Source organism: Dendrobates tinctorius, unplaced genomic scaffold (genome assembly GCF_039654945.1).
Source record: "Dendrobates tinctorius isolate UK_male_01 unplaced genomic scaffold, ASM3965494v1 ptg000364l, whole genome shotgun sequence".
Taxonomy (NCBI): Eukaryota; Metazoa; Chordata; class Amphibia; order Anura; family Dendrobatidae; genus Dendrobates; species Dendrobates tinctorius.
The window spans coordinates 226,388-248,262 of NW_027362030.1; the positions used below are offsets into that span (position 1 = coordinate 226,388).

At 49.4% G+C, this 21,875-nt stretch overlaps 1 protein-coding gene across 1 annotated transcript in view; it reads left to right on the forward strand.

Moving 5' to 3' along the window:
* The window catches only part of PRKAR1A (protein kinase cAMP-dependent type I regulatory subunit alpha), a 29,862-nt gene extending 11,149 nt beyond the window's left edge, over positions 1–18,713 (forward strand). The window contains exons 9-11 of the mRNA XM_073562689.1: positions 16,320–16,441; positions 16,548–16,629; positions 16,707–18,713. Of these exons, the coding sequence (XP_073418790.1) occupies positions 16,320–16,441; positions 16,548–16,629; positions 16,707–16,879 (377 nt within the window). The 3' untranslated portion in view covers positions 16,880–18,713. The remainder of the gene's footprint in view (positions 1–16,319; positions 16,442–16,547; positions 16,630–16,706) is intronic.
* Positions 18,714–21,875: the final 3,162 nt, after the last annotated feature.

Sequence of the window (21,875 nt, forward strand, 5' to 3'; positions counted from 1 at the left end):
CACATATCCACTTCCTCTCATTCCTGATTTGTGTAACCATTTGTCTGGGGCCAAATGGTTTTCTAAGCTAGACTTGCGGGGGCATATAACCTGATTCGGGTACGAGAGGGGGATGAGTGGAAGACTGCGTTTTTCGCATCTGAAGGGCTGTCCGAAAACTTAGTTATGACTTTTGGTTTTACAAATGCTCCAGCAGTCTTTCATTATTTCATCTATTGTGTTCTCCGATTTTTATTGAGTGATTCGTGGTTATATATTTAGATGATGTACTGACTTATTCATCTGATAAGCAGGCTCACATTGGTAATCTGCGTGCTGTTCTCCAGAGACTCCATGAGAACCAGCTTTTTGCTAAATTGGAGAAATGTTCATTCTTGGTTCAGGAACTGTATGTTTTGGGGTTCTTGTGTCCGGTGAGGGGTTTTGCATGGATCCCAAGAAGGTTCAGGCTATTGTAGATTGGGTCAATCCCCGGGACCTGAAAGTTCTGCAACGTTTCTTGGGATTCGCTAATTATTACCGGAGGTGTTCTCGCAGGTGGTCAGGCCCCTCACTGACTTAACGCAACATGGGGCTGATGTCAAGAATTGGTCAACCTCAGCAGTAGCGTCACATTTGTCTTAAAAAAAAAAAAAAGTTTCATGTCTGCCCCGGTTCTGGTCCAACCAGACCCGTCTGAAACTTTTATTGGGGGGGTGGGGGGCGGTGTTGTCCCAGGGGCCCGCCACATTGACCAATTTGAGACCCTGTGCCTTTTCCAACAAGTTCCTTGACTGAGAGGAATTATTATGTTGGCAATCGGGAACTTCTGGCTGTAAAGTTGGCTTTTGAGAAATGGAGGCATTTTTTGGAGGAGGCGGTTCATCCTATCACCGGGGTGACCGATCACAAGAACTTGGCTAGCATTGAGTCTGCCAAAAGGTTAACACCTAGGCAAGCCAGGGGGTCGCTTTTTTTCCCCGGTTCCAGTTCTCGATTACTTTTCGTCCGGGGTCCAAGAATGTTAGGGCCGATGTGTTGTCCCGAAGTCTGGATCCGGTATCTCTCCCCGAACCTCCAATCTCCATTGTTCAACCGGGGGGTGGTGGTAACTGATATTTCGTATGCGTTGAAACGGGAAATTCTAGAAGCTCAGTCGCAGGCTCCTCTGTCTAAGCCAGGTGATAAACTGTTTGTTCCGTTTCAATTTCGTCTCGGGCCTCTCCGCGAGTTCCACGATTCTGCTCAGAGTGGACGTCCTGGGATCTTGGCTACCCATGGGGCCATTGTTATGTCTTTTTGGTGGCCCTCGCTTGCTACTCATGTTGGGAACTTTTGTATCTGCCTGTGAAGTTTGTGCCCGTGCTAAGAGCTCCCATAACCGGCCGGGGAATTGGTACCTTTGCCAATTCCTGATAGACCATGGACTCAATTGTCCATGGATTTTATCACCAATCTTCTTCCGTCCAGGGTTAATACGGTCGTTTAGTAAGCTAACACACTTTGTACTTTGGCGGCTTTGCCCTCTGCTAAAACGTTGTCCAGGTTGTTTGTGCAGAATGTGGTTCGATTGCATGGTGTGCCTTTGAGTGTGGAGTATGATCGGGGAGTGCAGTTTGTCTCCAGCTTTTGGAGGGCGTTTTGTAAAAGGTTGGGTGTTGCTTAGTCGTTTTCATCCGCGTACCATCCAGAAACCAGTGGTCAGACTGAGCGAACCAACCTTTAGAGCAAATTTTGCATTGTTTATCCATTGCCAGACAGGATGATTTTGGTTTGATGTCTTACCTTTGGCTGGGTTTGTGTTCAACAACCGTGTCGATAAGTCTACGGGTACGTCCCCCTTCTTCTGCAATTATGGTTTCAATCCGCATTTCGGGGAGTTTTCCCGCTTGGACTCCGGGTGCCCTGGGGCGGAGGGGGCGATACAGCGGTTGGGGGAATTGTGGAGGGAGGTCCAGAGAAATATTGGGGAAGCTCAGAGAAAATACAAGTTCTTTGCTGACAAGAGACGGGCTGTGGGACCAGTGTTCCGGGTTAGGAATAAAGTTTGGTTGTCCACTAGGAATATTAAACTTAGGCCCCAGTTTCGCAGAAAGAACCTTAAGTTTCTTGGCCCTTATTAAATCATTGAAATAATTAACCCAGTGGTGTTTCGGTTGCGTCTTCCATCGTTTTTCAGGATCCCTAATGTTTTCCATAAAGCCCTTTTGAAACCGTTGGGAGCGGTTGAGGAGAGATCTTCGTGTTCATCCTCTCCGATCCGATCTCAGTGGATGGCCAAATGGAGTACGATGTGGAGCGCATAATGGATTCTCGGATGGTCTGTCGTACCTTACAGTATCTTGTGCATTGGAAGGGTTATGGTCCAGAGGACCGATCTTGGGTTCCTGCCCGGTCGGTACATGCTGATCGTCTGGTCCGGTCCTTTCATGCCAGATATTCTGGGAAACCTGGAGGTCCGGTGGACCACTGTTGAAAGGGGATACTGTCATGATCCTGGACGGGGTTGTTTCTTTTCCGTCCTGGTCAGGTCTGGGTTCATTTCTGCCTCTCTGGTTCGGCTATTTAGACTTGCTGCTGTCAGGGTCCTGTTTTGGTGATACTTCCGTTGTACTTGGCTAACGCAGCTGACCCAGGTTACTCTGTTAACTGTCGTTCCTTGACTTATAGCGGTCTTCTGTTTTGCTACCGATCTGTCCTCTCTGGCTTCTGACACTCGGCTTCCCCCTGACAACTCTCCTGTTTTGCCCTCAGGAACCCGCACTACCATCTGGCTTCTGACCCCTGGCTCGCCTCGAACTACCCTCCTGTTTCGTCCTTCGGCTCCCACACCCCCGTCAGGCTTCCTACCCTCTGCCCGCTCCGTTACCACATCCTCGGCCACCTCCTGTTCTAACGCGTGGTAGCTAGCGCCGCCCCCATTGTCCCATTGTCTCTCCTGTTATTGCGCGTCCAGCTAGGCTCAGGTCCTGTGCGCACAGCACACCACAGCGTCTTCCATGCCTCCTTGTGTTCTCTGTTAGTGCCGCCTAGGCTCTACCTCCGGTGACACGCGTTGTGTGTCATCACACCAATACTGCTTTTACAGTACGAAATCCAGAGCCTCGCTGCTCGTACGGTAAAGAATCCAGAGCCTCACTGCTCGTACAGTAAAGAATCCAGAGCCTCGCTGCTCGTACAGTAAAGAATCCAGAGCCTCGCTGCTCGTACAGTAAAGAATCCAGAGCCTCGCTGCTCGTACAGTAAAGAATCCAGAGCCTCGCTGCTCGTACAGTAAAGAATCCAGAGCCTCGCTGCTCGTACAGTAAAGAATCCAGAGCCTCGCTGCTCGTACAGTAAAGAATCCAGAGCCTCGCTGCTCGTACAGTAAAGAATCCAGAGCCTCGCTGCTCGTACAGTAAAGAATCCAGAGCCTCGCTGCTCGTACAGTAAAGAATCCAGAGCCTCGCTGCTCGTACAGTAAAGAATCCAGAGCCTCGCTGCTCGTACAGTAAAGTATCGATAGCCCCTGTCAGATCTCGTTGTACTGATCACACAGGTGTGTGTGGGTTATGTAGTATAAGAGGTGATTTTCTTAGGCTATGTTCCCCCCGGGCTACATTTTACAATACCAGCAAAGCCTATGCGATTTCAGAAATCTCATGCGAGCACACACTGGATTTTTTGTTTTCTGTATTTTGTGCTTTGCGTGGGTTTTTTTTTTTTTTTGTTTTTTTTTTTTTGGACAGAGCATTTCACTTTCAGTATTTTTTTCAGCATTTTTTTTCAGTGTTTTTCACCTATTGAAAGCAATTAGTGGTGGAAAAAAGAAAGTACAGCAATATATGAAACCCATTTATTATTGTGACTTTTCCAGGTTTACCATCTTGTCTTGATTAGTACAGTTGTATTAAATTAGTGGTGTGTACAAAGTAAACATTGGCTGACCAGTGTGTGGGATTGCGCGGTGCCTGTGGCTGGCCGAGGTGTGGGATTGCGCGGTGCCTGTTGGTGGCCGAGGTGTGGGATTGGGCGGTGCCTGTTGGTGGCCGAGGTGTGGGATTGCGCGGTGCCTGTTGGTGGCCGATGTGTGGGATTGCGCGGTGCCTGTTGGTGGCCGAGGTGTGGGATTGCGCGGTGCCTGTGGCTGACCAGGGTGTGGGATTGCGCGGTGCCTGTGGCTGGCCGAGGTGTGGGATTGCGCGGTGCCTGTTGGTGGCCGAGGTGTGGGATTGCGCGGTGCCTGTGGCTGACCAGGGTGTGGGATTGCGCGGTGCCTGTGGCTGGCCGAGGTGTGGGATTGCGCGGTGCCTGTTGGTGGCCGAGGTGTGGGATTGCGTGGTGCTTGTGGCTGGCCGAGGTGTGGGATTGCGTGGTGCCTGTGGCTGGCCGAGGTGTGGGATTGCGCGGTGCCTGTGGCTGGCCGAGATGTGGGATTGCGCGGTGCCTGTGGCTGGCCGAGGTGTGGGATTGCGCGGTGCCTGTGGCTGGCCGAGGTGTGGGATTGCGCGGTGCCTGTGGCTGGCCGAGGTGTGGGATTGCGCGGTGCCTGTGGCTGGCCGGGGTGTGGGATTGCGCGGTGCCTGTGGCTGGCCGGGGTGTGGGATTGCGCGGTGCCTGTGGCTGGCCGAGGTGATAAGTGTGGTGGCGCTGCACCATGATTCCTTTCAGTATTAGATGCTTTGGTGGATTACACTTGTGATCCTAACAACATCATTGACATGGCTACAAGGAGGTGTCGTATTTCACAGCTTGTGCTACATTTGCGGTTGTCTTGTAGTGAAGGACCATTATGGACTTCATTAGAGAAGTGTGTTATGGGTACTATGCTGCATGTAGGTGGTCAGGACAAGTCATGGGCTCCACATGTTGTGTAGAAAAGCGACCGTGGTGTGGGGAGAAGACCGAGGTTTTGTGTTGGCGTTCTGATGATCTGGAGGAGTCGCAATATCAGTGATGATGGCTACCACGTACAACGTGGAGGGATCCAACCTTACAAAAAGGAACCATTATATACCCCTCCCGTCAGCGAGTCGCCCTGCGCCTCACGGTCCAGGAACACGGTCCCTTCACCTCCGGAGAAACCTGAGGAAGCCCCTGATGGAGAAGATGAAGAGCAGGATTCTGACCAAGACCTTCACATGGTCCCAACGAGTCGCAGCTCGAATTACATGGTCTTGTCTGGGACTTGGACCTCCCTAAACATTTTGCAGAAGCTCTAGACCAGTGTCCCCCCCCCCCCCCCCCCCCCACTCCAGTCCTCCAGAGCCACCAACAGGTCATGTTTTCAGGATTTCCCTTAAAATTGCACATGTAGGATCTGCCCACCTGCACAGGCAATAATGCCACCACCTGGGCGATACTAAGGAAATCCTTACAACCTGACCTGTTGGTGGCTCTTGAGGACTGAAATTGGAGAACACTGCTCTAGTAAAGAAGACGAACCCACTAGCTCCTGATACCGGTATATCATGGTACGGAAGCAGAGACAAGGAATTCCTCCCATACTTTCTTCAGGACCGTGCTCCAGTGTATTGCAGGGATGTTCCTGGGCTGATGGAAAACATGGAATACAATGTGAGCAAGTAGATTATTGGTTCATCCGAAACCAGCCTGAAAGCTGCTACTGCACAATGGCAGCTCGTGTGTGTCAGTGCCTGCAGGGCTTCTCATGAAGGAAAGCTATGAGACTGTAACTACGAGGATGAAGAATGGTCAATATGTGGTGATCTGAAAGTTCTCTCTTGGCTCTTTGGGCAGCCTGGAGGACAAACGAAGTACACATGCATTTTGTGTGAATTGGACAGCCTGGATAGGATCCATCATTGGAGCCCAAAGAGTTGGCCAACAAGAACATCTCTTTAACCTGGACCCAAGAACATAGTTGTAGAAAGTTTAGTTGATCCCACTGACGTTCTCTGGCCACCACTCCACATTAAGCTTGGACTGATGGAGCAGTTTGTGAAAGCTCTACCGAAAGAGACTTTTAAATACCTGTGTACCAAGTTTTAGGGACTGTTCCAAGCAAAACTGAAGAAAGGCATTTTTGTGGTCTGGATATTTGGAAACTCGCGAAGGATGACGTGTTCTAATAAAAAATGAAAGCTGGAGAGAAAAGACCTTGGTATTCTTCTAAAGAAGTCGTGATGAAATTTCTAGCTAACAATAAAAGTCCAAAATGTAAGTCCATGGTGGAGAACATGCGGAAACACTTCAAAGCCTGAGTTGTCACATTTCCATTTGGACTTTCATGGAAACTTGGTGCTGATAGCGAAGAGCAAGGAGAAAGATTTCATCAGGATATCAAGGAAATGGAATGCAGAAAGAATGCTCAGTACATTTTAAGCCCCAAGGGTGGTTTGCACGTTAATGACGAGGCCAATTTTTACAATTCTGACCACTGTCCCTTTTATGAGGTAATAACTCTGGAACGCTTCCATGGATCCCGGTGATTCTGACATTGTTTTCTCGGGACATATTGTCCTTCATGTTAGTGGTAAAATTTCATTCAAATAACTTGCGTTTATTTGTGAAAAAAAAGGAAATTTGGCGAAAATTTTGAAAATTTCGCATTTTTCCAAATTTGAATTTTTATGCCCTTATATCACAGAGATACGGCACACAAAAAACTTAAGTAACATTTCCCACATGTTTACTTTACATCAGCACAATTTTGGAACCAAAATTTTTTTTTTGTTAGGAAGTTATAAGGGTTAAAAGTTGACCAACGATTTCTCATTTTTGCAACACCATTTTATTTTTACGGACCACATCACATTTGAAGCCACTTTGAGGGGTCTATATGATAGAAAATACCCAAAAGTGATACCATTCTAAAAACTGCACCCCTCAAGGTGCTCAAAACCATATTCAATAAGTTTATTAACCCTTCAGGTGCGTCACAGGAATTTTTTGAATATTTAAAAAAAAAAATGAACATTTAACTTTTTTTCACAAAAAAAATACTTCAGGTTCAATTTTTTTTATTTTACCAAGGGTAACAGGAGAAGTTGGACTGCAAAAGTTATTGTGCAGTTTGTCCTGAGTACGCTGATACCTGATATGTGGGGGGGAACCACTGTTTGGGTGCATGGCAGAGCTCAGAAGTGAAGGAGCGTCGTTTGACTTTTTCAATGCAAAATTGGCTGGAATTCAGATCGGACGCCATGTCGCGTTTGGAGAGCACCTGATGTACCTAAACAGTGGAAACCCCCCCACAAGTGACTCCATTTTGGAAACTAGAACCCCCAAGGAACTTATGTAGATATATGGTGAGAACTTTGAACCCACAAGGGCTTCACAGAAGTTTATAACGTACAGCGGTACAATTAAAAAATCATATTTTTTCCACAAAAATGATCTTTTCACCCCCAATTTTTTATTTTTCCAAAGGTAACAGGACCCTAAAAGTTGTTTTGCAATTTGTCCTGAGTACGCTGATACCCCATATGTGGGTGTAAACGACTATTTGGGCGCATGGCAGTGCTCGGAAGGGAAGCAGCGCTATTTGACGGTTTTGGCTGGAATTGAGATCGGACACCATGTCGCGATTGGAAAACCCCTGATGTACCAAAACAGTGGAAACCCCCCACAAGTGACCCCATTTTGGACACTAGACCCCCCAAGGAACTTATCTAGATGTGTGGTGAGCACTTTGAACCCCCAAGGGCTTCACAGAAGTTTATAATGCCCAGGCATGAAAATAAAAAAATCGTATTTTTTCCACAAACATGATCAATTAGTCTCCAATTTTTTTATTTTCCCAAGGGTACCAGGAGAAATTGGACCCAAAAGTTGTTGTACAATTTGTCCTGAGTATGCTGTCACCCCATATGTGGGAGAAAACTACTGTATGGGCACACGTCGGGGCTCGGAAGGGAAGTAGTGATGTTTTGGAATGCAGACTTTGATGGATTGGTCTGCGGGTGTCATGTGCTTTTGGAGAGCCCATGATGTGCCTAAACTATTGAAACCCCCCACAAGTGACCCCATTTTGGAAACTAGACCCCCCCACGGAACTTTTCTAGATGTGTGGTGAGCACTTTGAACCCCCAAGTGCTTCACAGAAGTTTATAACGCCCGGGCATGAAAATAAAAAAATCATTTTTTTCCACAAAAATGATATTTTTGCCCCCAATTTTTTATTTTCCTAAGGGTAACAGGAGAAATTGGACCTCAAAAGTTGTTTTGCAATGTGTCCTGAGTAGGCTGATACCCTACATGTGGGGGTAAAACACTGTTTGGGCGCATGGCAGAGCTTGGAAGGGAAGGAGCACCATTTGACTTTTTCAACGCAGAATTGGCTGGAATTGAGATCAGACGCCATGTTGCATTTGGAGAGCCCCTGATGTGCCCAAACAGTGGAAACCCCCAATTATAACTCCAACCCTAACCCCAACACACCCCTAACCCTAATCTGAGCCCTAACCCTAGCCCTAACCCTAACCCTAATGGGAAAATGGAAATAAATACATTTTTTTTATTTTATTATTTTTCCCTAACTAAGGGGGTGATAACGGGGGGTTTGATTTACTATTTATGGCGGTTTTTATGTTTGGCAGCTGTCGCACGCTAAAAGACGCTTTTTATTGTAAAAATAGTTTTTGCATCACCACATATTGTGAGCTATAATTTTTCCGTATTTTGACCCACCGAGTCATGTGAGGTCTTATTTTTTGCGGGACGAGTTGACGTTTTCATTGGTACCATTTTCGGGCACGTGACATTTTTTTGATCGCTTTTTATTCCGATTTTTGGGACGCAGAATGAACAAAAACCAGCGTTTCATGAATTTCTTTTGGGGGGTGCGTTTACACCGTTCCGCGTGCGGTAAAATTGATAAAGCGGTTTTATTCTTCGGGTCAGTACGGTTACAGCGATACCTCATTTAGGTCTTTTTATGTTTTGGCGCTTTTATGCAATGAAAACTATTTTATATAAAAAATAATTATTTTTGCATCGCTTTATTCTGCGAGCTATAACTTTTTTTTATTTTTTTGCAGATGACGCTGTATGGCGGCTCGTTTTTTTGCGGGACAAGATGACGTTTTCATCGGTACCATGGATATTTATATGCGTCTTTTTGATCGCGCGTTATTACACTTTTTGTTCGGCGGTATGATAATAAATCATTATTTTTTGCTTCTTTTTTTTTTTTTTTTTTTTTACTAATTTATTTGGCGATTTTCTTTTAAAACTATTTTTACACTTTTTTTAACTTTATTAGATTGTCCCAGGTGGGACATCACTGTCCTGTGACAGATGGCTGATCTGTCACCTCACAGATCACTGTGACAGATCAGCGATCTGTCACAGGCATAGACGCAGACTTCCTCATGCCTGCGCTTTGCAGGCACTGAGGAAGCCAGCTCCCTACAGGCCCCCGAAGGTCCCCGTCGCCATTTTGGATCCGGGGGCCTGTAGGGAAAGAGCCCCCCGCAGCAGCGCTGCACATTGCGCTGCCGTGGGGGGCTCAGGGAAGCACGGAGGGAGCCCCCTCCCTGCCAATGCTTCCCTTTAACCCCCGGTACACCGTGATCGTGTTTAATCGCGGTGTACAAGGGGTTGACGTGTCGGGGGCGGTCCTTGACCGCCCCTGACACATTGTGCCGGGTGTCAGCTGTGATAATCAGCTGACACCCAGCCACGATCAGCGGCGCTCACCACGTGGGCGCCGCTGATCGCTATGACGTACTATCCCGTCCCTGGGAATTAAGTCCCAGGGCACATGGACGGGATAGTACGTCATATGGCAGAAAGGGGTTAATATATGATCTGTACATTTTTAGCTTCAATTAAGATTTTTCTTGTTCATGTCGCTTGTCCATAATTTCATGCGCGTTTTGGGTAAAATCCATACGTGGTGATCGGTCATTGCAATTGAAACAATTTTCATACACCCAAATCTTACATACCTGTGCTTTACCTGTACTGTCCTCTCATATATTTGTACCTTGTAGTAAGATCACCCCTTAGCCACCGTTTTTCCAAACTAAATGACCCCCAGTCTGACCTGTCTCCTGCAGTCACTCATTCCCTTAACTTTGGTCCCTCTTTACTGCACTGTCTCAAACTCGGCTCTTCCCTTATATACAGGGCTCAGTACAGTACATAGTATATGACTGGCCGCTCTAGATCAGCTATTAAACTATATTCCCCTGTACAGTAATTACCTCCCCCAGTCCAAGGTCACTATCTACACTATCTCCTCCTCCTGTACAGTAATTACCTCCCCCAGTCCCAGGTCACTATCTACACTATCTCCTCCTGTACAGTAATCGCCTCCTCCAGTCCCAGGTCACTATCTACACTATCTTCTCCTGTACAGTAATTACCTCCCCCAGTCCCAGGTCACTATCTACACTATCTCCTCCTGTACAGTAATCGCCTCCTCCAGTCCCAGGTCACTATCTACACTATCTTCTCCTCCTGTACAGTAATTACCTCCCCCAGTCCCAGGTCACTATCTACACTATCTCCTCCTGTACAGTAATCGCCTCCTCCAGTCCCAGGTCACTATCTACACTATCTTCTCCTCCTGTACAGTAATTACCTCCCCCAGTCCCAGGTCACTATCTACACTATCTTCTCCTCCTGTACAGTAATTACCTCCCCCAGTCCCAGGTCACTATCTACACTATCTTCTCCTCCTGTACAGTAATTACCTCCCCCAGTCCCAGGTCACTATCTACACGATCTTCTGTAGATTAATTACCTCCCCCAGTCCCAGGTCACTATCTACACTATCTTCTCCTGTACAGTAATTACCTCCCCCAGTCCCAGGTCTACACTATCTCCTCCTGTACAGTAATCACCTTCCCCAGTCCCAGATCATTATCTACACTATCTTCTCCTGTACAGTAATCACCTTCCCCAGTCCCAGGTTACTATCTCCTCCTCCTCCTGTACAGTAATCGCCTCCTCCAGTCCTAGGTCACTACACTATCTTCTCCTGTACAGTAATTACCTCCCCCTGTCCCAGGTCACTATCTACACTATCTTCTCCTGTACAGTAATTACCTCCCCCAGTCCCAGCTCACTATCTACACGATCTCCTCCTGTACAGTAATCGCCTCCTCCAGTCCCAGGTCACTACACTATCTTCTCCTCCTGTACAGTAATTACCTCCCCCAGTCCCAGGTCACTATCTACACTATCTTCTCCTGTACTGTAATTACCTCCCCCAGTCCCAGGTCACTATCTACACTATCTCCTCCTCCTGTACAGTAATTACCTCCCCCAGTCCCAGGTCACTATCTACACTATCTTCTCCTCCTGTACAGTAACTACCTCCTCCAGTCCCAGGTCACTATCTACACTATTTCCTCCTGTACAGTAATCGCCTCCTCCAGTCCCAGGTCACTATCTACGCTATCTTCTCCTCCAGTACAGTAATTATCTCCCCCAGTCCCAGGTCACTATCTACACTATATTCTCCTGTACAGTAATTACCTCCCCCAGTCCCAGGTCACTATCTACACTATCTTCTCCTCCTGTACAGTAATTACCTCCCCCAGTCCCAGCTCACTATCTACACTATCTCCTCCTGTACAGTAATCGCCTCCTCCAGTCCCAGGTCACTACACTATCTTCTCCTGTACAGTAATTACCTCCCCCAGTCCCAGGTCACTATCTACACTATCTTCTCCTCCTGTACAGTAATTACCTCCCCCAGTCCCAGGTCACTATCTACACTATCTTCTCCTGTACAGTAATTACCTTCCCCAGTCCCAGGTCACTATCTACACTATCTCCTCCTGTACAGTAATTACCTCCCCCAGTCCCAGGTCAATATCTACACTATCTCCTCCTCCTGTACAGTAATTACCTCCCCCAGTCCCAGGTCACTAACTACACTATCTTCTCCTCCTGTACAGTAATTACCTCCCCCAGTCCCAGGTCACTATCTACACAATCTTCTCCTCCTGTACAGTAATTACCTCCTCCAGTCCCAGGTCACTATCTACACTATCTCCTCCTCCTGTACAGTAATTACCTCCCCCAGTCCCAGGTCACTAACTACACTATCTTCTCCTCCTGTACAGTAATTACCTCCCCCAGTCCCAGGTCACTATCTACACTATCTTCTCCTCCTGTACAGTAATTACCTCCTCCAGTCCCAGGTCACTAACTACACTATCTTCTCCTCCTGTACAGTAATTACCTCCCCCAGTCCCAGGTCACTATCTACACTATCTTCTCCTCCTGTACAGTAATTACCTCCTCCAGTCCCAGGTCACTATCTACACTATCTTCTCCTCCTGTACAGTAATTACCTCCTCCAGTCCCAGGTCACTATCTACACTATCTTCTCCTGTACAGTAATTACCTCCCCCAGTCCCAGGTCACTATCTACACTATCTTCTCCTCCTGTACAGTAATTACCCCCCCCAGTCCCAGGTCACTATCTACACTATCTTCTCCTCCTGTACAGTAATTACCTCCCCCAGTCCCAGGTCACTATCTACACTATCTTCTCCTGTACTGGAGGTTAATTACCTCCCCCAGTCCCAGGTCACTATCTACACTATCTCCTCCTGTACAGTAATTACCTTCCCCAGTCCCAGGTCACTATCTACACTATCTCCTCCTCCTGTACAGTAATTACCTCCCCCAGTCCCAGGTCACTATCTACACTATCTCCTCCTCCTGTACAGTAATTACCTCCCCCAGTCCCAGGTCACTATCTACACTATCTTCTCCTCCTGTACAGTAATTACCTCCCCCAGTCCCAGGTCACTATCTACACTATCTTCTCCTCCAGTACAGTAATCCCAGGTCACTATCTACACTATCTTCTCCTCCTGTACAGTAATTACCTCCCCCAGTCCCAGGTCACTATCTACACTATCTTCTCCTGTACTGTAATTACCTCCCCCAGTCCCAGGTCACTATCTACACTATCTTCTCCTCCTGTACAGTAATTACCTCCCCCAGTCCCAGGTCACTATCTACACTATCTTCTCCTCCAGTACAGTAATCCCAGGTCACTATCTACACTATCTTCTCCTCCTGTACAGTAATTACCTCCCCCAGTCCCAGGTCACTATCTACACTATCTTCTCCTGTACTGTAATTACCTCCCCCAATCCCAGGTCACTATCTACACTATCTCCTCCTCCTGTACAGTAATTACCTCCTCCAGTCCCAGGTCACTATCTACACTATCTTCTCCTCCTGTACAGTAATTACCTCCCCCAGTCCCAGGTCACTATCTACACTATCTTCTCCTGTACTGTAATTACCTCCCCCAGTCCCAGGTCACTATCTACACTATCTCCTCCTCCTGTACAGTAATTACCTCCTCCAGTCCCAGGTCACTATCTACACTATCTTCTCCTCCTGTGCAGTAATTACCTCCTCCAGTCCCAGGTCACTATCTACACTATCTTCTCCTGTACAGTAATTACCTCCTCCAGTCCCAGGTCACTATCTACACTATCTTCTCCTCTTGTACAGTAATTACCTCCCCCAGTCCCAGGTCACTATCTACACTATCTCCTCCTCCTGTACAGTAATTACCTCCTCCAGTCCCAGGTCACTATCTACACTATCTTCTCCTGTACAGTAATTACCTCCCCCAGTCCCAGGTCACTATCTACACTATCTTCTCCTCCTGTACAGTAATTACCTCCCCCAGTCCCAGGTCACTATCTACACTATCTTCTCCTCCTGTACAGTAATCGCCTCTTCCAGTCCCAGGTCACTATCTACACTATCTTCTCCTGTACAGTAATCACCTTCCCCAGTCCCAGGTCACTATCTACACTATCTCCTCCTCCTGTACAGTAATTACCTCCCCCAGTCCCAGGTCACTATCTACACTATCTTCTCCTGTACTGGAGGTTAATTACCTCCCCCAGTCCCAGGTCACTATCTACACTATCTCCTCCTGTACAGTAATTACCTTCCCCAGTCCCAGGTCACTATCTACACTATCTCCTCCTCCTGTACAGTAATTACCTCCCCCAGTCCCAGGTCACTATCTACACTATCTTCTCCTCCTGTACAGTAATTACCTCCCCCAGTCCCAGGTCACTAGCTACACTATCTTCTCCTTCTGTACAGTAATTACCTCCCCCAGTCCCAGGTCACTATCTACACTATCTTCTCCTCCTGTACAGTAATTACCTCCCCCAGTCCCAGGTCACTAGCTACACTATCTTCTCCTTCTGTACAGTAATTACCTCCCCCAGTCCCAGGTCACTATCTACACTATCTTCTCCTCCTGTACAGTAATTACCTCCCCCAGTCCCAGGTCACTATCTACACTATCTTCTCCTGTACAGTAATTACCTCCTCCAGTCCCAGGTCACTATCTACACTATCTTCTCCTCCTGTACAGTAATTACCTCCCCCAGTCCCAGGTCACTATCTACACTATCTTCTCCTCCTGTACAGTAATTACCTCCCCCATTCCCAGGTCACTATCTACACTATCTCCTCCTCCTGTACAGTAATTACCTCCCCCAGTCCCAGGTCACTATCTACACTATCTTCTCCTCCTGTACAGTAATTACCTCCCCCAGTCCCAGGTCACTATCTACACTATCTTCTCCTCCTGTACAGTAATTACCTCCCCCAGTCCCAGGTCACTATCTACACTATCTCCTCCTCCTGTACAGTAATTACCTCCCCCAGTCCCAGGTCACTATCTACACTATCTTCTCCTCCTGTACAGTAATTACCTCCCCCAGTCCCAGGTCACTATCTACACTATCTTCTCCTCCTGTACAGTAATTACCTCCCCCAGTCCCAGGTCACTATCTACACTATCTTCTCCTCCTGTACAGTAATTACCTCCCCCAGTCCCAGGTCACTATCTACACTATCTTCTCCTCCTGTACAGTAATTACCTCCCCCAGTCCCAGGTCACTATCTACACTATCTCCTCCTCCTGTACAGTAATTACCTCCCCCATTCCCAGGTCACTATCTACACTATCTCCTCCTCCTGTACAGTAATTACCTCCCCCAGTCCCAGGTCACTATCTACACTATCTTCTCCTCCTGTACAGTAATTACCTCCCCCAGTCCCAGGTCACTATCTACACTATCTCCTCCTCCTGTACAGTAATTACCTCCCCCAGTCCCAGGTCACTATCTACACTATCTCCTCCTCCTCCTGTACTGTAATTACCTCCCCCAGTCCCAGGTCACTATCTACACTATCTCCTCCTCCTGTACAGTAATTACCTCCTCCAGTCCCAGGTCACTATCTACACTATCTCCTCCTCCTGTACAGTAATTACCTCCCCCAGTCCCAGGTCACTATCTCCTCCTCCTGTACAGTATTTGCCTCCACACTCTCTCTAGATTAAATGCTCCTCCAACATTCTCGCCGTTTTTCCCCCAGCACAGCACGCCTCTCTCCCCATTGAGGTGTAGCCCATAGACAAGTTATCGCAGTTCTCCAGAAACCCCAAACCTTTCTTCCTACACCAATTTATGAGCCACCTATTCACCTCGTTCTTCTCCCGCTGCCTCTCTGGTGTGGCACGGGGAACAGGCAGTTGTTCAGAAAATGCTTTCTTCGAGTTCCTTGCTTTTAGACAAATTCCCTGAAATGATTTCTAAGGATCTTTGACATATCTGTGACTTTGGCTTTTGGTACCGACGTGCACCATGACTGCTGGGTCTTGACCAGCTCCTTCCAGTACTGTCCATCTGGTCAGTGATGTCCCGAGGTCGAGTGTTAGAAGACAACGCTCTGGTCATCACTTGCTGTCTGCCTGCCCTCCTATTTCCCGCCATTTCTGGAGCAGACACTCTCCGGGCTTGAGAAGCCGCGTCTTGCTGCGGCAGCGCTGTTCCTGTACCGACACCTTTTCTTTTGACGGATCAGGACCATCCCACCTGGCACTCTTCCCTCACCTTCTTTCACCAAGCTAGCTGCCTCACTGTCCCGCAGCTCCATGTTGCCATCCTCCCCACCACATTTATGCCAGTGAGCACCAAACTCCTTCCCATAATGTCCATGGATCTATCGGCTGTTCGTTTAGATCCAGCACCTGGGCTTCCATATATTTGATATGCTGTAGGTTACTGTGTGTGTGCGGGACGCAGGCGACTGTGTGTGTATGGGACGCAGGCAACTGTGTGTGTACGGGACGCGGCGCGCGGGCCACTGTGCGAGGGACGCGGGTACTGTTGTGTTATTTGTGGTGTTGCATAGGACTGCAGATGTCATATACTAAATTATCTGTACTCAGAGTTATCACTGTGTTATCTGTGGTGTTACATAGGACAGCAGGTGACACCTACTATATTACGGTGTTAACTTTGAGTACTGATGTCCTAGGACTGTAGGTAGTTACCGTCTCAGCTCTTGGGGTCACCTGTCTTGTTCCCCCCCCCCTCCAGAGTCCTTGGATAAGTGGGAGCGGCTGACGGTGGCGGATGCTCTGGAGCCCGTGCAGTTTGAAGATGGACAGAAGATTGTCGTCCAGGGAGAACCAGGGGATGAGTTCTTCATCATCCTGGAGGTGACGGCGCAGGGCTTGGAGGGGGGTCGTATGGCTGGGGGTGTAGTATTGGGGGGCGCAGGGCTGGGGTTGTCTGCTTTTATCATTGATGTTTGCTTCTCCATAGGGTACGGCTGCCGTGCTGCAGCGCCGCTCGGAGGCTGAGGAGTTTGTGGAGGTTGGGAGGCTGGCGCCCTCAGATTACTTTGGTGAGTGCCTCTTCTGCTCTCTGACTGTATCCGCCCCTCTGCTGCACCCGTCTGACACACTTCTCCTTTCCTCATAGGTGAGATTGCGCTGCTGATGAACAGACCCCGAGCTGCCACCGTGGTTGCCCGGGGCCCGTTGAAGTGTGTGAAGCTGGATCGCCCGCGCTTTGAGCGGGTTCTGGGGCCTTGTTCCGACATCCTGAAGAGGAACATCCAGCAGTACAACAGCTTTGTGTCGCTGTCAGTGTGAGCTGCCCCTGTGCCCGCATCCTCCACCACCGCACCGCTTTACCTCCGCAGATAGCTTGTGCTCCACGCTGCCACCATCACCCGCCAGCCTCCAGACGAGGACGAGCTTGGAAGCCTCACCCCTTTTATAATTTAGAAGTTGTTTTCTATGCCCTTTTAACCCTTGCCTTGCCAGTACCTTGTGGCTGCCGTGGGAGGTCCTGGTGCTGCCCGTCTAGAGCTGGAAGAGGGGTGTCTGCTTTCTGGGTGGCCGAGGCCTCTGACACTGGACTCTGATCCGGTCCTGCTGGTGGCCAATCAACCGGATATCACCCCGCTGCCGTGTCTTTGCACACAAGGAAACGTCTGGACGTGGTGGCCCTGTGACCTGCCTCTGCCCCTGGGTGCGGTGTGACCAGCCTCTGCCCCTGGGTGCGGTGTGACCAGCCTCTGCCCCTGGGTGCGGTGTGACCAGCCTCTGCCCCTGGGTGCGGTGTGACCAGCCTCTGCCCCTGGGTGCGGTGTGACCATTCTTTGCCCTGGGTACAGTGTGACCTGCCTGTGCCGCGCGCGCGTTGTCTTGTAACCTGCCTGTGCCCTGGTTGCTGTTGTGCCCTGCCTGTGCCCCGGGTGCGGTGTGCCCTGCCTGTGCCCCGGGTGCGGTGTGCCCTGCCTGTGCCCCGGGTGCGGTGTGCCCCGGGTGCGGTGTGCCCTGCCTGTGCCCCGGGTGCTGTGTGCCCTGCCTGTGCCCCGGGTGCGGTGTGCACTGCCTGTGCCCTGGGTGTGGTGTGACCTGCCTGTACCCTGGGTGTGGTGTGACCTGCCTGTGCCCCGGGTGCGGTGCGGTGTGAACTGCCTGTGCCCCGGGTGCGGTGCGGTGTGACCTGCCTGCCCCGGGTGCGGTGCGGTGTGACCTGCCTGCCCTGGGTGCGGTGTGACCTGCCTGTGCCTCGGGTGCAGTTCGGTGTGTCCTACCTGTGCCCCGGGTGCGGTGCGCCCTGCCTGTGCCTCGGGTGCAGTTCGGTGCGCCCTGCCTGTGCCTCGGGTGCAGTTCGGTGCGCCCTGCCTGTGCCTCGGGTGCAGTTCGGTGTGTCCTGCCTGTGCCTCGGGTGCAGTTCGGTGTGTCCTGCCTGTGCCTCGGGTGCAGTTCGGTGTGTCCTGCCTGTGCCTCGGGTGCAGTTCGGTGTGTCCTGCCTGTGCCTCGGGTGCAGTTCGGTGTGTCCTGCCTGTGCCTCGGGTGCAGTTCGGTGTGTCCTGCCTGTGCCTCGGGTGCAGTTCGGTGTGTCCTGCCTGTGCCTCGGGTGCAGTTCGGTGTGACCTGCCTGTGCCTCGGGTGCAGTTCGGTGTGACCTGCCTGTGCCCCGGGTGCGGTGTGACCTGCCTGTGCCCCGGGTGCGGTGTGACCTGCCTGTGCCCCGGGTGCGGTGTGACCTGCCTGTGCCCCGGGTGCGGTGTGACCTGCCTGTGCCCCGGGAGCGGTGTGACCTGCCTGTGCCCCGGATTCGGCTTGCCCCATGTCGGCCGCTGGTCGCAGCTGCCGCGTTTTCTGACTTGCGTGGATGCTACTCAGACCCGCCCCAGTTTTATCGGAAATTTTTTATGTAATGCGAATAATAAAGCCGTCTTTTCCCGGTGACCCCGGGGCTTTGGGGGTCGGGCGTGGGCTTGTAGCAGTGGTGATTATTTTGCGCTCTGTGTCTGGCATTTACTTGTGTGCAGGCTCCGGCCGTCGCGTCACATTCAGAGGACCAGTTTTGTATCGTTATCTGTGCTCAGATCTCTATAAATAAAGATTTATTCCTTTTCTTATAGATTATCCTCACAAGCCGATCAGCAATAAATGATTTTACTTCTTACCTGCAGCTGCTTTTTGTGCTGAGCCCCAGTGTCCAACAGGTGGCGCCGTGTGCATCTGGTGTCTGATTGTGCTAGGCTTCAGTGTCCACCAGGTGGCAGTGTGTGCATCTGATCTGATTGTGCTAGCGTTCGATGTCCACCAGGTGGTGGTGTGTGCATCTGATCTGATTGTGCTAGGCATCGGGTGTCCACCAGGTGGTGGTGCATGAAGACGGAAACTCCCTCGACTTGGTCTTCTCTCGGCTTTGTGCAGTGGATGATTTTGCAAACTCCCCTCTCCCGCTCTCTGACCACAACCTTCTTTCATTCTCTATCAAGAACTGCCAGGCTGCTCAGGTCACCCCCACTGTCCAGACTTATAGAAACATACAGGCCATTAACTCCCAGAAACTTATGAAGAACTTGCAGTCTTCATTGGCCCCTATCTCCTCCCTCTCATGTCCTGATTCTGCATTGAAGCATTACAATGAAACACTTCAAAGTGCCCTGGATGAATCTGCACCCCCTATAAATAGAACACCACAACACAGACGGCGACAACCCTGGCACACGGTGCAAACACGTTTCCTGCAGCGGTGCTCCAGGTCGCCGAACGTCTGTGGAGAAAATCCAATCTACACGAAGATTTCATCCATTATAAGTTTATGCGTTTCCCAACTCCAGTCCTCAAGGCACACCAACAGATCATGTTTTCAGGATTTCCTTAGTATTGCTCAGGTGATAATTGCTTCACCTGTGCAATACAAAGGAAATCCTGAAAACATGATCTGTTGGTGTGCCTTGAGGACTGGAGTTGGGAAACCCTGCTCTACTCAATCCAAGAGTATAGGCCCCAACCACGGAGCTCCGAGCTGACGATCTGGCCAATTACTTCAAAGAAAAAATTGACCAGATTCGACAGGAAATTATCTCCCAATCACCTCAAGCCACGCACTGTCCTCCCTCCCCCACTGCATCTAGCTCACTCTCTGATTTTGAACCAGTCACAGAAGAAGAAGTAAGCAGGCTCCATGCATCTTCTCGCCCAACCACTTGCACCAGTGACCCATTTCCGTCACATCTCCTCCAGTCCCTTTCCCCTGCTGTGACCCCTCACCTAACTAAAATACTTAATTTCTCTCTCTCTTCTGGTATTTTTCACTACTTAAAAACCATCCCTCGACCAAAACTGTGCCGCTAACTATAGACCTGTCTCTAATCTTCCCTTCATCTCTAAACTCCTGGATCGCCTGGTCCACTCCCGTCTTATCCGCTATCTCTCTGATAACTCTTCTCTACCCTCCAATCCGGTTTCCGCTCCTTACACTCCACTGAAACTGCCCTCGCTAAAGTCTCTAATGATCTGTTAATAGCTAAATCTAATGGTCATTACTCCATGCTAATTCTCTTGGATCTCTCTGCAGCATTCGACACTGTGGATCATCAGCTCCTCCTCACTATGCTCCGTTCCATTGGCCTCAAGGACACCGTTCTCTCCTGGTTCTCCTCCTATCTCTCTGATCGCTCCTTTACTGTATCTTTTGCCGGCTCCTCCTCCTCTCATCTTCCCCTTACTGTTGGGGTTCCTCAAGGATCAGTCCTAGGTCCCCTCCTCTTCTTGTACACTGCCCCTATTGGTCAGACAATCAGTAGATTTGGTTTCCAGTACCATCTCTATGCTGATGACACCCAATTATACGCTTCTTCTCCTGACATCACGCCAGCCTTTCTAGAAAACACCGGCGATTGTCTAAACGCTGTGTCTAACATCATGTCCTCACCATATCTGAAACTGAACCTGTCAAAGACTGAACTCCTTGTGTTTCCTCCCTCTACTAATGTACCTATACCCGACATTGCCATTTCTGTGTGTGGTTCGACTATTACTCCCCAGCAACAGGCCCGCTGTCTTGGGGTCATACTTGATTCCGAGCTTTCCTTTGCCCCCCACATTCGATAGCTGGTTCGCTCTTGTCATCTGCACCTCAAAAACATTTCTAGAATTCGACCTTTTCTTACTTTTGACTCTGCAAAAACTCTTACTGTTTCTCTTATTCATTCTCGTCTGGACTATTGTAACTCTCTTCTAATCGGTCTCCCTCTTACCAAACTCTCCCCTCTCCAATCTGTCTTGAATGCTGCAGCCAGGATCATATTCCTCACCAATCGTTACACCGATGCCTCTACCTTGTGCCAGTCATTACACTGGCTACCTATCCACTCCAGAATTCAGTATAAACTTATTACCCTCCCCCACAAAGTCCTCCATGGCTCAGCACCACCCTACATCTCCTCCCTTGTTTCAGTATACCACCCTACCCGCGCCCTCCGTTCTGCTGATGACCTGAGGTTAGTATCCTCAATAGTCAGAACCTCCCACTCTCGTCTCCAAGACTTTACACGTGCTGCCCCAATTCTTTGGAATGCACTTCCCAGGTCAATACGATTAGTCCCCAATCCCCACAATTTTAAGCGTGTCCTGAAAACGCATTTATTCAGACTGGCCTATCGCCTCAACACATTAACCTAATCTATCCCTGTGTGGCAGAGCCAAAAGTTTTACCATAACCAGGTTCCCCGCATCATGTTCCCACATGCTTTATGCATCCATTAGCCCTCTGTGTCTGTACTGTTACACACTTAACATTATGGCTGGTCCATACAATCAGGGCAACTGTTACCACCCACCTTTCGTGTCTACCTCTTTCCTCATAGACTGTAAGCTTGCGAGCAGGGCCCTCATTCCTCTTGGTATTTGTTATAATCTATGTGATTATTGTTATGCTGTAATGTCTATTGTCTGTACAAATCCCCTCTGAAATGTAAAGTGCTGCGGAATATGTCGGCGCTATAGAAATAATATGTATTATTATTATTGTCCAGGCTTCGGTGTCCACCAGGTGGTGGTGTGGGCATCTGGTCTGATTGTGCTAGGCTTTGGTTTCCACCAGGTGGCGCCATGTTCATCTGGTCTGTTTGTGCTAGGCTTCGGTGTCCACCAGGTGGTGGTGTGTGTGATGTACAATGTCTGTGAGGTATGGGGTTTTGTCCACAAAATATGATGTTTTCTGTTGTAACTTTCCAGAAAGATCCGGCAGATATGACAACCCAGGCTGCTAGCTCTGCAGCTTCATCCCTCCTCCCTTCACACACACACAGAGCAGTGCCACCCCCCCTCCTCT